At 39.4% G+C, this 15,986-nt stretch overlaps 1 protein-coding gene across 1 annotated transcript in view; it reads left to right on the top strand.

Annotated features, from left to right (window-relative positions):
* The window catches only part of NOTCH4 (notch receptor 4), a 563,400-nt gene that overhangs the window by 183,365 nt on the left and 364,049 nt on the right, over positions 1–15,986 (top strand). The window contains exon 7 of the mRNA XM_044083199.1: positions 9,847–10,002. Coding sequence (XP_043939134.1) covers positions 9,847–10,002 — 156 coding nt within the window. The remainder of the gene's footprint in view (positions 1–9,846; positions 10,003–15,986) is intronic.

Genomic DNA, 15,986 nt, shown 5'->3' with positions numbered 1-15,986 from the left:
CAAGTCTAAAAAGCTTTTGTGTTACTCAACAAATTCCAACAATTTGAAATCATTTTCCTTTCTGTACATGAATTTCCAACAGTTTAGAACTCTTCAAGAGAAATTTTGATAAATGGGTGGGAATATGTTTAATATTAATTTTAAGGAGTCCCTGATCCTTGAAGGCCTGGAGGCCAGAACACTGTAAACCAAACTTATGAAACTGACATTCAGTGTCAAATAAGATATAAAAGGAGTATCTGAAAATTAATCACGAATCTAGAAGTTATATCTAATTTGCAATTTATTACCTTTAATATTAGTCTATCCTGCTAGAATCTAATACTAAATGTAACAGGATAAGAGGCTTCATTAAATAACTACTTTTCGCCCAAGGAGGATACTTCACATCATCGGCCACTTTAGTGATTAATGCATGTGCAGCTTATTAAAGCAGCACATTTTACATAAACTGTGTGATTGGTACTGTTTCTGTGTTGCAGTAGGATGTTTTTTTCACTGTAGGTGTTGTCAGCATCTTCTCTGCTATACTGTGATCATGAAGTTAGTATATTTAAGTAAAAGGGTGTGATCATTACACAAGTTTCACTGTTTTTACTTTATTTGTGACAATTACACCTGCATTGAAAAAGTTACCACAAAGTGGTCACATAGTGTATACATTGTGCACACGTTCAGAATTCAAGAAAAGACCTACCACAATGCTTATGCTGTTTATAGTGTACACTTTGTGGTAACCTTTATGAATCCAGCCCTACATTTTACGTGCTAATATGCAGTATCAGTAATTTGGCATTGATACACTGACATGCTCCATAAAGCTTATTTTTATTAATTTATTGTCCTTTGTTTACCGAGAAAGACTGACTTGGTACAAGTCCCATTTTCAGCAGAGGCCCAGGAAGAAAACTTCCACATAAAATACATATTTACAATGAACAACAATAACAATTAAACATTTTACACATTACATTGTGGGTAGTATTAAGACAAATAGTAAAGACATTTATCATATACTTTAGAAGTTATTTTATTTTACATAAGTCAAAGACATGTTAAGATATAAAAGCTGGAGATTAAAAACAATGATAATGCACATGGGTTCAGTATTATGTATATGGACATTAATGAGGTAGGATGTCACTAGAGCAGGAACAGAAAATAGAGAAAGAAGAGGAGGAGGAGGAGGAAGGGCTAAAGCAGAAATAAGCAAGAAAAACATAAGTAGAAAAAGTCCTGATAGTGGCGAGGTTGATATAACAGTAGATAGGCAAGAAGATGAGGTGGGTACGAAGAGGGTATTAGTTGGACAGGATTAAGGATATAGGTTAGTTGGAGGAGCAGTAGTGGGGATGAACGAAAAACAGGCAGTGATAAGGAAGGTGAAAGAGTCAGGGTGATTGCCAGAGAGATTGGCAATGTAAGAGAAATAGAAAAAAAGGTGGGTTTAGTCAGGATGGGAGCATGAATACAGCCAAGAGAAAGTTAGGTGTTGTTTTAGGTTGTGTTTGATATGTGTGGTGATGTTATCTTGTTTTAGGATGGTCAGGATGAGTTCCAGTGCTTAGCACCACAGGTTGAGTAAAATGAGTCACCTGCAGTGCTATAAGAGTTGGTCCTGGTCAGAAGATTGTTGTTCTGCCAGCTGAGATTCCTAGGAGGGAAGTAGTGTTTGAGAATGTTTTGTAGTGATGGAAAAGTATTGGGTTTGTGTATTATTTTGTGGGCACTAAGGAAATGGGAGTAAGTAAGGTAATTAGGTAGTTCAAGTCAGTGTAGGTGCTTCGCTGCTAGGCTGTGGTGTGAATGGTTTGGTAAGATAGATGCAAACGTAGCTATTTTATTGTAACAAACATCTAGTTTGTTTTTTTAAGGTAGAGTGAAGGCTAGTCAGGATGGATACTGCATAGAGAGGAGACAGCAGAAGATAAGATGTTGCTAAGGAATTCCTAGAGTAGTCAGTAAAAAAGGGTTTGTTTCTGTAGAGGGAGCCCAACTTTTTTTGAGTTTTCTAGATGGTTTGAGTGATGTGTCGACCATATTTTAAGTTATCATCAATTAAGACGCCAAGAAGCTTTGTGTTAAAAACTATTTTGAGATATTATTTGCTGATGTGACGTTGAAGAATTTTTTTCTGTGTTGACAGAGATTTGGGTAAAAGCAGCATTCATTTTTTTGTAGCATTTAAAAGTATGTGGCAGTTATCTACCTAGGCCTCAGCTGAGGAAAAGGAGTCCTGGGCCATCTTGTAGAGTAACAGTAGACGTGGTGCAAAACATATGAATGTGGCATCATCTGTATATTGTACTATGGAGACTTCCTTGATAGATTTGTGTAGATTATTAGTCAATATGTTGAACAGTAAAGGGCCTAGAATAGCTCTCTGAGGCATGCCAGTAGAGACAGACAGAAAGGGGGAGAGATTCCGTTTCCATTTTACAGCCTGAAGTCTGTTGGTGAGATAGCTGTGAAACCAGCTAAGGGATGAATGGGAGAGTCCTAGAGAGAGTAATTCATGGATCAGGTGTTGGTGTGAAACTGTGTCAAATGTTTTTGACATGTCTAAGAAGATGGAGGATACTAGGTTGCCGGTGTTGCTATCAGAGTTTATGATTTCGGTAAAACTGAGCAGAGCAGTAGTGGTGCTGTGTTGAGGTCGTAAACCATGATGAGTGCTGGAGAGGATACTTACTGTGAAAATGGGAAAGGAGTTGAGAATTAATGCATTTTTCTAATGTTTTGGAGAGTGGATGTAGAATGGCTATAGGTCAGTAACTGGAGAGGTCAGTGTATGCTTCCCCTTTATGTAGAGGTATGATGGGGGATTTTTTTTTCCAGATGGTAGGGACATAGCTTTCAGTAATTGATCAGTTTATAGGTATAGATAAAGTGTATACTATAGCATCTGCAGTGATTGTGAGATATTCTGTTGGCAGGTTGTGGAATTTTTTAGTTTTAGGAAGTGTTTTTGATAGAAGAGGTAGGTACTGGTTGGAGGGAGAAAGGATTTTTGTAGTGCTTAGTACGGTTTGGGATACTAAGGTTGGTGAGCAGTTTGTTGTTAAGTATGGAAGCGGCAGAGTGCATGAAATGTGTAGTGAATTGGGCAACCTTAGCAAATTAATTGCTGGTGGTAGTTGGTGAAGTAGTTGTAGTTTGCCTGGGTGAAACAGTCTTTTGACTGCATTCCAGAAAAGCTTAGGCCTCTGTTAGTGGTTGTCTCTGAGCTTGGAAAAGTATTTAGTTTTGTATGATCTGATTTTTGAATTAGAAAGAGTTCTAAGTTGTTTAAAATATTGCAATATTTCTGGGATTTTGTCAGTAGACCATGCTTTATATGCTTTATCTCTGTTTAGGAACTGGGCTGGATTTGATTTGTTTTGATTTAATGGATGCTAGTTCATTTAGTATGTATAATTTGAGCGATAAGTGTTTTAATAGATCCCAGAAGTATTTGTTGAGGTAGTTAATAAAGATGTCATTACTGAAGGAGGAGAGTATACACACATTATAGATTATTTGTTTATGTGATTGATTATTTATTTTATTTTATTTTACATTTGTTAACCTGGGGTGTCTGACTGAGCCAAAAAGGCCCTTTTTCAGCAGAGGCCCGGGGAGAAAGGCTCCACACAGAAAAATTACAGATACATGTAGATATTTAGACATGATCAGTATACACACAAATTACAATGTACATGTTTTTACAGTGGTATGCAGCACTTCAACAGTTACAGTGGAGAGAACAAACAAGAAAATATTAATTTAAAAATAAAGGTAATTAATAGATTTGTGGTGTACAGCTGAAATTTGGAACATAGCTAGAATACATACATAGTACTCAGGTACAGTACATACATTGTACATTAGCTAGTGTTTGTCAGTAAGAGTGAAAACTATTATCAAGTACTCTAGGTTTATTATGTGTACCTTATCCATTTTTACTAGTCTGGGGAGCAGTCATGGCACTGCCAACTTTGCTTGAGATGTTGTCTAATGAGGTTTTTAAAGGAGGCTTTGGACAATGTGTTTTGTATGCTAGTGGGGAGAGAGTTCCATTTTTTAGCCACTGAACTACTATATAGTGTGTCTCCAAAGCTATTGTAGCTGTTGGTGACTTCTAGTAGTAGTTTGCTTGATGATCTAAGAGGCCTTTTGGCTGAGTGATGTTGTACTAGGATTTTGAGGGCAGGACACTTATTGGGGAGGTAGCAGATAGAATGACAGAGGCAGAGTTGATTGTAGGGTAGGAGGTTGGGCAGTTCAAGCCAGTGATGATTTCTATATGAGCAATTTGCATCAAAGTGGGCAATTCTGTTATAGCAGGTTCCATTTTGCTTAGTTCAGTTTTGTTGAGATTAGTTAGAATGGGAGATGCATAGAGTAGGGTGGACAGAAATTGGGATCGAGCAATAGCTGATCTTGTGTTGTTGGTAAGAAATGGTTTGATACGGTCGAGTGATCCCAGTTTGGCATGTACTTTTTTAATAGTTAAGTTGAGATGACTATCAAATTTTAGGTGGAAGTCTATGGTTATTCCCAATAGCTTAGTCTGTGCCACTGGAGCGATTGGAGTAGCATTTATGGAGTAGATAGAGAATTGACTGTTATCAGTGTTTTTGTTAGAACTGGTTATAATCATAAGATGAGTTTTCTTTGGATTGAGGATAAGTTGGGCTTTGGTAAGGTAGTTTTCAACATCAGAGAATGCTAGTTGAGTTGTTTGCGGGAAGGTGGGAATATTATGTGCAGCACAGATTAAGGTAGTATCATCTGCATACTGAATGATAGATGCATGTTGTGTGGAGGTATGGCGGTCATTTGTGAAGACTGTGAGTAATAGTGGTCCTAAGATAGAACCATGTGGGACTCCTATAGTAATGGGCAGTTGAGAAGAGAGAGAATTTTCCCATTTCACAGCTTGGTACCTGTCAGTTAAGTAGCTTTGGAACCAGGTAAAAGTGGAATTTGATAGGTGATATTGGTTTAGTTTGTTTAGCAGGATTTGGTGCGAGACTGTGTTAAATGCTTTGGACATATCCAAAAAAAGAGTCGACACCTGCAGGCCTTCATTTTTGAAATGGTTTACTGTGTCTAAGAAGCAGAGGAGGGCTGTAGTTGTACTATGGGCAGGTCTGAAACCATGTTGAGTAGGTGACAGGATTATGTTGTCTAGGAGATATTTTAGCACCTGGGTATGGATGCATTTTTCTAGGATTTTGGCCAGGGGGAAGAGTATAGCAATGGATCTGTAGTTATTAAGTTCAGTGGAGGTCCTGCCTTTATGTATGGGTGTAACATAGGATATTTTCCAGAGTTTGGGCACATAGTTTTCAACAATTGATCTGTTTATGAGAGTGGAGACTGGGATAGCAATAGCATCTGCTGTGAGTTTCAAGAAATAGCTGGGGAGTAGGTTGGCTGCTGTTGATGAGGGTTTCAGTTTGGAGATCATGCTTTTGATTGAAGTGGTGGAAACTGTTTTGAGGGTAAAGCTTGTATTAGTGTTATTTGTGTTGGGGGGATAGTGAGGTTGGAACTGTCCTGTGATACTAAGGATAGAAATGAGTTCACAAAGTGGGAGTTGAATTGTGTTCCGATGGGAACTTTAGTGTCAGGGGTGGTTGGTTTGGGGTTAGCCTTTTGGATGGGTTTTAGTAGCTGGTTTACATTTTTCCAAGATTTTGGGGGGATGTGTTGGTATTTAGTTTTTAATGTTGTGTAGTAGGATTTTTTGTCCAACCTAATGCATTTTTTTGCACGGTTGAGCAGTTCTTAATACTTAGTTAGGCTTTGTGTTTCTTTGGTTTTTTGATAGTAAAGCCAGGCAGTGTCTCTGGACTTGAGGATTTGTTTGGTTTCTTTACTGACCTAGGGGTTTGTAGAGGTTCTAACCTTGATTTTGAGCAATGCAGCGACAGTGTCTAAGTGTTGTAGAAATGTTTTGTTGAAATATGCTACAGCCTGGTCAAGTGGGAGGGTTTTCAGGGGTGTCCAGTCACAGTTACAGAGTAAAGTATTGAGGACCTCACAACAGAAATTTCTAGTGGATTTATAGTTAGTGGTTTTGCATATGCTTGTTCTACTACATATAAGGTATATTATGTTGTGCTCACTTAAGGTGTCTGGGAGACTGCCTGTGTGGAGATACAATGTGGGATTGTTAGTTAGGACCCAGTCAAGGATGGATTCCCTTTTAGATTTTTTATCACATCTAGTTGGAATTTGGACTAGCTGCTGGTAGCCATAGAGATTTATTAGATTACTTGGTGGTTCTGATATACAGGCGAACCAATCTAGGTTGAAATCCCCTAGAATAAGGGTTTCTTGTGAGTATGTGGAAGAACACCAGCATAACAAGTCTTCAAGGCTAGCAGGTGTACTATCAGGTGGAATATAGTTCACTATTGTGCTGATGACCTTTTTAGGGTGAAGTTGAAGTTGTGAGATAAGTATATTCCAGTTATTGGGAGAGGGGTAGGAGTTTGGTATTTGACGTAAAGTTAAGTTGGACTTATACAGCAAGGCAGTTCCACCCCTTTTACGTAGTGGTCTGTCTTGTCTAATGATATTGTAGCTATTGTATCTAATATGTATATTAGATTGACTCATGGCAAACATCAATAGATGGTCACTGATGGTGTCATGTAGGCAGCCAACCATGTTAATTTTGTTACGGTTAGTGCTGAGGACCCAGTCTAATGTAGACTCCCTATTACTGCTTTTGTCTATTCAAGTAGCAGTACTGATAACTTGGGTAAAACCAAAGAGACTGATGGAAAGTGTGGGACAGGCAGAGCTGATAAGAAGGTAGTCTGTATTAACGTCATCCATGATGATAGCTTCCTTGTTGATATTATGAGAGATCCAATACAGGATTTCTTCTAGTAATGGGATGTTGTTTCCAGGAGGGATGTAGATGGCACTGATGCATATGCTCTTGTGTTTGTTGTTTTGTAGGAGATAATTATATCAGTACTGGAAATGCTAGGGTGGATGAGTTGGTAAGAAGTGATTTTAAGGGGTTTTTTGTATATCAGAGCCACACCACAAGCTTTCTTGTGTCACTTCTAATTACGTGTAGCCTGGGTAGAGAATTTCATTCTCTTTAGTACCTGGCTTTAGCCAGGTTTCTGTGGCTATTAGTATATCAGTGATGAATGCAGCTATATAGGCATGTAACTGTGGTAGTTTATAGTAGCTGCTCCTAAGATTTAAGTTCATCAAACATAGACTGTTACCTTGGTTGAGTTGAAGAGAATTATTAGGGGTAGCTGAGGTGGTAGAGTTATCAGGATGTAGAGAGGATCCAGTTAAAATGTATATTGCCATCAAGAGCAAGCTTAGATGACAGTTGTGCAGGGAAATATTTTTGTATTTTTAGTTTTCACCTTTAAATTATCTGTATATAGTATGGATTCTTGTTTGGTGTATTTGTAATTAAAGAATGTATGGGATGTGATAGTGTATAGGGTGGGTCCTATAGCAGGGTGAGAGGGGGATGATTTAGAATTAGGCGTAGTGTTCTGAAGGTGACAGTCAAATTATGTAACAATGGAGTATGATAAGATGTGGCATGCGCAAGAATGGATAGTAGAAGTAGAGATAGTATGTGAAAGGGTAGCATACTGTATTTACAGTAGAGAAAAGTAGGCTTGAAGAATGTAACAAGGGGTGACCAGTAGAGTAAATGAAGAAGAATGGTGGATGGAATAATAGAGGGAGTAAAAAAAGTAGAGTGAGGAGAGAATGGACAAAAGAAAGGTGGTGTGATGTAAAATAGCTATGCATAAGACAGAAGAGCAAATATGGTGGTTGTAATGTGTAAGATTGGTTGCAGTTATGGACTGGGTGGGCTTAAGGAAGTATAAATGCAGTTGTAGTGGGGGTAGTTGGGAAATGGAGGTAAGGTACGGGAGCGAAGTGAGCCTGAGCTAGGAGAACGTGAACAGAGCTGGTTCCAGCCCTTTATGGCCAGTACATGGTGTCACATGACATATATATTTTATGTGGAGGGCTGGAATAAGGTTCTTTCTACTGCAGGGCCTTGGCGTGACCTATGCATTTTACGGGGACAGGGATGAATTTTGACTATTATGTGTTCAATTTGTAATTTTCTGGATACGCTCCTGAGCTTAACAATCTAGTGACATTACTCCTGTATATATAAATCTGTTGATACTACTTCAAACACACACACTCACACACACACACACACACACACACACACACACACACACACACACACACACACACACACACACACACACCAATATAGAAATGTGTGTGTGTGTGTGTGTGTGTGTGTGTATTGTTTTTATTTTATTTTTTACAGATATGTATTTACAAACACACTCGCACGCATGCACATCACACACACACACACACACACACACACACACACACCAATATAGAAATGTGTGTGTGTGTGTGTGTATTGTTTTTATTTTATTTTTTACAGATATGTATTTACAAACACACTCGCACGCATGCACATGCACACACACACACACACACACACACACACACACACACACACACACACACACAGGTGTGTGTTGGGGGAGCTGGTGCAATATTGCAGGTGTTGTATGCGTAATGTAACTACCATACAGAAACATTCCACACTGTCAAACTTGCCAGTACTTTATGATTTCACTCTCTTTCTGTCAGCTCTCTCTCCTTCTGTTATTTGTTATGGTATAGCCATATACTGCCAAAGACAAAATAATGCAGCGCTGTCTGACATACTGTTGGAAAACAGTTGCCTTAACATTGGAGCTTTGTTTGTGCTTCTCTATAAGACCAGTGAAATGGAGAAGCATACAGCCATCCCTCCCTACCTCACCCATTGATTCCAGCTGTCTAAAATTATCCGTAAAACATCATTACTATCCATCGTAAGTAAGGTTTAACAAGTATTGGAAAAATCAAATTAAAGTCATGCAATCTGGACATTTTTTTATGACCGATGTAATATACATTTGATCTAGAAATTTAATTACTGCAACAGGTCATCTCACATATTGTGAACCTGCAGTTACATTACTTACATCAGGCTGACCTCAAGGCCCATGGCATATCTGCAGTAGTTCAATTGTGAGTGCATGCTATACCAGAACACTTATATGCTTCAAGGGCTGGAGCAGATATGGCTTCGATCCTCCTCTGTTCTCTCCCATCATCAAGATCATGCAGTGATATTGTACAGTATTCTCCGGTTACATATTATTGTGTTGTTGGTGGAGTTATAACCCCAATGAGTAACTCAGTGGGAATGATAGTATATTCACCCTACTGATGAGGCATTATAGATATATTTAGCAACAATGTGATTTCAAGTAGCAGATATGACATTCTTTGAATTTGATATGAACTGATGATATCATTCAGTGCATAAGGATGCCTAGAGTTTCAAACATTCAGTATGCATTTGTGAAGCAAGAAATTACATGGAGCAGCACAGAAAAAACACAGAATCCTTGACAAATTTCAAGTGCGCTATAGTATATAACCATTTGATTTAAATACTAACATACTTCTTTATGTGGTGAAACTGTTTTGGTGAATCATTGTTTCTGTTTATTGTGTTATCGATACTTCACTGTGTTTTCACAGTCATTGGAACAATGCTAGTTTAGTATATGGAACTTAAGAATTTATTTTCCTTTAAAGCTATTGCCTTAGTAAAACAATTCACTGGTGTTCGGAGTAATATTGTACTGCAGAACATATAACAACTACAATGCATTAGCTGTATGTGTTATCTGTTGGAATATTCAGACCTGCACTAATAAGAATTTGCTCCCTTCTGTCTCTCTTTTATAAATTATCTGCAATAAACAGGTTTACTCTGTCAGTTCGAAGATACATGTATCAGCAATCCTTGTCATGAAAAGGCCACATGTGACACCAATCCAGTTTCAGGAAATGCTATGTGTCATTGTCAGGCGGGCTTCACAGGACCCTTCTGCAAAAATGACCTCAATGAGTGCAAAATGGGTGAGTTGCATTTCAGCTAATTAAATAAAAGCAAATAGCTATGTAGTCCTTACAGATTTATTACAGGCTAAGGGCATTAAAGCATTAGGTGATACCAAAGGTTTCTCATCTTCAGTCATTCATTAAAAATACAGTCATATATTCTGTCAGATACAATGGCAAATAAATAAAGACATAAAATTGCCAGTCATTTTTTTTCAGCAGTTGCAGTCTTTGCTGCATTAGTAACATTCCCTGCTGCTTTCTATTGTTCCTGTTTAATATATTTTCTCTCTGTGTTATATGGGCTGTACATCTCACATTCTGCAGGTGTGTATCTGAGATAGTAGCTGTGACTTCATAAATGAATCAGTTCTTTTGCTATTTTCATGACAATAGGGTCCTACCATTGGTCACAAGTCACTTATATTCACATACTAATCTGTCTGAAAATAGCACACTGATGACTTACGTCTATCAAATCTATAGGCAGAAGATAAGCCTGATGCTGTAGTAGAGATTCAAGTTACCAACATGTTGGATCTTACGTTGCCCGTTGGCTAATCAGTTTTGCATCAAATCATACTTACCTTTTGAGAATTATACGAGATCAGTTAAAGAAGTTACAAAAAAGCCTGAAGATATAACTTTTCCCTTCTAAATATGCTTTTTTTAAATAATGTTTTACATACAGCTTGCATATGTTACTAATTCATATGTTCTGAACATAGCTAAACACAGTCTATGTGCTATTAAGTTATGGGCAACAAGTATGTCCCCAACTTTTGATCTGTGACCGTGGGACTCTAAACATTAAGATAGAAAACAACCCTAATTGCTTCACTCTCACTATTCTGACTCCTGGTGTTAAAAAGCAAACATTTAAGAATGTCTTCCAGTTTTAGTTGAGTTCTTCAATAGTAAGAGTTTATTAATAAAATTTAAATAAATTATAAACAGTAAAACATTTTCCTCAATATAATATATTTTTCTGTTTTGCTTAAGGACCACAGACAGGCAGTTATTATAGAGTTCAGCTTTATATGTCAGGGAGAATCCTGGTATCAAACTCTAATCAAGCTCTTAAATCAATATCCAGTTGATTAATTCTTCTAAGAGCACAATGTCACAAATCTCTAATCCCCATGAGACTAAAAAGTAAACCTTAGGCATATATAACTTCTTTGAAGTTGTTACAGTCTCTTTACTTATTTTTTTTTTTATTTATTGTTTCTTGGTTTGTTTGTTTGTATATAGCAACAGTGTCACAGAAATCCTATATCAATCACATTTTCTAATTTACCATCAGTCTATTTAAACATCATTCACTAAGCAGTTAACAATATGTATTTGAAAAGTCATTGTGATACCCCAACTCTTGTCCAGTAATCAAGGAGCCTAAATTCTCACCACTTGCATGAGTGGGGGTCGTTCACTGGGGGATAGCAGGTACACACACAGTATTTCCAGATGCAGCTCTCTGCATCAAGTGCAATTTCCCTTAAGAGCACACAGAGACCACAGTCAGTCTGGGGCTGGTTTCTCCCTCTTTCTTCAGATCCCCAATAAGACTCTCCACTGGCATAGCTATAGAGTTAATATCTCAGCTGACTGTCCAAGCCAAGACCTCCAGAATTCTTTCTGTTCAACTAGTGCTTCATGTCCCTGCCCAAGTAGCTGACACACACACACACTTGCAGATTTCATTTACACACACAACTAGAAAATTCTGGCACAGGTTTACTAGCTATGCCCCCTTCTGCCCAGACTATAAGGTAGTTACCACCCCACCAGACACACCTGCCAGCTGCCTTAAAGGCCCTTACAAAGGTCCCCAATATACTGAGTAAACCTAATATTAATACAAATGGTAGTTTGACCAAGAGCTAGGCTATTAGGAGTGGCCCACACAGTGTCACCAAATAAATATGCAAATACTGTCAAAATTTAAATATCTCTACAAAGATCAGCCACAATGAAAGGCCTAAATATATTTAATAATAAATAATAAAAAGCAAGAAACTATTAAATATATATTCACAGTGACATCAGAGTTCACAAACACAGGAAATATTTCAAATAGCATTGAAGGAGAGAATCAGACAAATAAAAAAAAACAATATCTAAACTAAGCTTCACTATATTCCTGACTGAATCTTAGAGAATGACTATTTCCCACCTGCTTAATAGAGCAAGGCAAGCTGAAATACATGAGCAGTCTGTCTAAGAGACTTCTCAAAATAATATCTAAAATATTACTTCTGGGATAGCTTGCAGAATGACATCACTTCTGGTCATCTGTCTTCTAGTACCCATGCAAACCCTCATTGCTGGAAGCGGGCAGGATTTAGCAGCTACCTGTAAAAATACACACACAAGGGCTTTTGCTCAGATCTGTGGCAGGCGCTGGAAGTCATAAAACAATTTCATACCTCCACGCTTCCACTGTAGTAATTAGTTCACCCCAGAGCCAATACAGAAAGCTTCCTGGTACAGACTTTGTGTCTTTGGCTGCATTGAAACTTGTGAAATAGCATCTTTATGGCCTAGCCCATAAAGTGATTTAATTTCAGATATATTTTAAAGTTTGTTGGACTGAGGTTAACCTTCCAGTTTCCTCTGTTAAAACATAAACATTTAAATAGTTACAATAGTGCATGTACATTTCTGTTCTCTCAAGTAGGGCACACTGTGGATACATTTCAAACACAAGCACTTTACAAATACCTTTTCAACACAAACATCTGTACAAATCAGTTTAATATATGCATGACATACAGTTGTAATACATTTGTAACACAAGCATCTTGTATAAATCAGTTTGATATTCACAAATGACACACAATTATTTACAAAATTCCAGCTAGCTGTGCTGGCAGTACCTCGTATCTTCACACCTCTCCCCTCTTCAAAGACTCAAGCTAGTTTTTCAAGTGCCCCTTGAGAAACATTGCTTGAGAGGAATGAGCCTATCTGGGAATACATTACATCATACCCTGTCTTGAGAGCCCATCTGCACTGGCATTGCTAACCCCACTGCAGTGCGGCACTGTCATATCATATGCTTGCAATCTTAGGCTAAACCATAGTAACTTGGCATTTTGATGGTTGGCTGAATGTAGCCATGTTAAGGGATTGTGGTCTGTAACTACAGTCAATTTTCTTCAGTGCCCATACTATGGCTATACATTCATTTTCTACAGCTGTATACCATTCCTCCCTGGGTTGGAGCCTATGGCTGAGATATACCACAGGATGCTCCCTCTGAGGAAACCTGGCTGAGTACAGCCTCCACCCCATGGTTTGAAGCATCCACCTGCACAAAAAATAATTTTCTGTAATCTGGACTGGCTAACACAGTGGGTCCTCCCAAAGCTTCTGGAATGCATGCTCACATGCTGGGGGCCACACTACCTTATCTGGCCTGACTTGACAAGGAAAAACAGGCCAGAACCTGGCAGCTATGGTACAATAACTGGGGACAAACTTTCTGTAATACCCCGCTGTCCTTAAGAATGCCCTCATCTGCTTTTTTGTAACAGGGACAGACCATGCCTGAATGGCTTCCACTTTGGCAGGTTCTGGCCTGATCATACCACTCTCCACTCTATATCCCAGATAGGAAACCTCTGCCATACCCAACTGACACTTACTGTGCGTAATGGTCAACCATGTCCTCTGTAGTCTGCCCAGCACCTCCCTGACATGCCGAAGGTGCTTTTACCAGGAATGGCTGTAGATGACAATATCATCCGGGTAAGCTAGGGAAAAGTATCCTGCTCCTGCAAGGATATGAGCTACCAGCCTCTGGAAAGTTGCTGCGGCATTTTTCATCCCAAAGGGCATCTTCATGAACTCATACTAGCCGAAAGGAGTCACAAAGGCTGACCTCTCAATAGCAGTGATGGCGGTGTTTTACTGTCAGCCTGGGCACTACTACTTACCTCTGCCCTTGCAGTCACTTGGTCCAAGGAAACGTCAGTACCCATCAGCAGCTGTGGCTCACTTTCAGTCTCACTGCTACAGGGTAGCTCCCTCCCTGATGTAGCCACCTCACCAGTCTTGGCATGAAGTGTGCAGTCTGTCTGGGCCCCACTAGGCTACCAAACCCACATGTCTGTCTCCAAGCCTGACTGCATGCCACTGCATGCACACAAGGTACTGCATTGTTAAAATCATTCTCTATCAGGACATCTGAAGTCTGCAGGGATATCCACAAATACACCTAATTGCTTCCTTCCTTTTCCACCCTCCCAGTCAAGTTGAACCCTAGCCAAAAGTATTTGGAATGAGGTTGCTCCTTAAGGTCATACTGGAGTAGACTACCCAGTAATGCTCCTCTTTAGCCATTACAGGCTTCACAATGGTTAGGTCAGAGGCTGTGTCTCTCTAAGCAGTGGCTTGCTTGCCTGTTACCCATCTGCTAAGGTAGGATATAACCTCTTGTGGTAGTTTGGCACTCCTGTTGCCTCCAGACAACTTACTACTGGCATTCTGTTATTCCCACTTGCTGGCTCCCCTACCCTTTGCTCCCCACCTTGCCTCTGTGGACATTTGTATGATACATGGCCCCACTGGTTGCATTTAAAACATTTAACCCCTGATCCAACCCTGATCCTGACCTTGCACCTGAACTAGTGCCATCCCCTGTTACTAGTGGACTGTTGGGGTGGATTATGCTGCCCACCATGGGTTCCTTATATCCTTGTGCAGTACTGGCTATCCCTTTCCTGTGCAGTGATGCCCTGCCTGCTAAGTAGAGATCCCCCTTTTTCCTCAGCTCATATGAGGTGTTGCATTCCCTATCTAACCAGATTCTCATGTCCTCAGGCAAAGGGCTTTTTCCCTCACCAAAAGGTCTTACTGCCCTTTAAAAGTGGTGACCCCACACCCACACACCCACCTATAAAAATAAGTGCTTATCTCAGCAATCTAATCACCCACACTTTCATCTGCTTTGAGTCTATGCTCATGAAAATTTCTATAAGCTTCAGGTGTTAACTTAAAACACTCTAATAAACATTTCTTTACTTTGTTATGGTCTAAACAATCAATATCAAACAACTGAGAAACAGCAGCTACACCTCTACCATGGAATAAGGGGGTCAGAAACTGAACCTGGAGCCCTTGGTTAACATTATACTGTTTGCATACTCTTTCAAATATATGAATAAAGAATTATCACCTTCTTGATATTGAAGAAGAAGTTTACTGACCTTTATTGCTTCTGGGGTATGGTTACTCCCTTTCCCATTACCTCTATGACCCTGTTGAAGAGTCAGCATTTCCTTTGGATATTGCCTGTGCCTCTAATTTTCTTTGGCTTCCAAACATCATAGTTTCTCATTTTCTTCATCCTCCAAATGCCGCAGTCTCTCTGCTGATTCTGCTTTGACCTCCAAATACCACAGTCTCTCTGCTGATTCTAATTCCAAACATTTGCACTCCAGTTCAAGTCTCCACATGGATTTTTAAGTCCTCTGATGAAAACGTGAACTGTCCTGTTTCTGAGAGCTGTACATCCCCAATGCCAGTCTGGTTGTCTTCCTGGTTGCTGGTCTGTGATGCAGCTGTGATTAAGGCTGCAGTAATTTCCCCTTTAGTCAGGTCGGCATGCTCCAGTACTTTGGCTTGGCACATCTTAGCCAACTGGCTCCTTGTCAGCTTGCCATATTCCTCTGCTGACATCCTTGCCTGCACTCTCTGACTAACTAAGCTAACAAAAGTAAATAAATAAAACTACTGGGATTTGAAACTCTGAATGTTCACAGTGTGGCTGCTTCAAAGTACAAACACCTCCTTAAGTGACAACTGTTTACAGGCTACAGAAGTTCAATACCCCCACCTCTGTTACCAATATATGATGTGGTGATCCCACCACTGCCAGCCAATATGTGACACCCCACCTCTAGGCCAGTAAACAAGGAGCCTCAGTCCTCACCACTGCCACCTGTGGGGAACGTTCACTGAGAGGATAACAGGTACACACACAGTATCTCCAGATG

This window comes from Protopterus annectens, chromosome 9.part0 (genome assembly GCF_019279795.1).
Source record: "Protopterus annectens isolate FY-2018-M chromosome 9.part0, PAN1.0, whole genome shotgun sequence".
Classification (NCBI taxonomy): Eukaryota; Metazoa; Chordata; order Ceratodontiformes; family Protopteridae; genus Protopterus; species Protopterus annectens.
The sequence above is the reverse complement of the archived record's forward strand: the minus strand, read 5'-3'. Positions and strand labels throughout refer to the sequence as shown.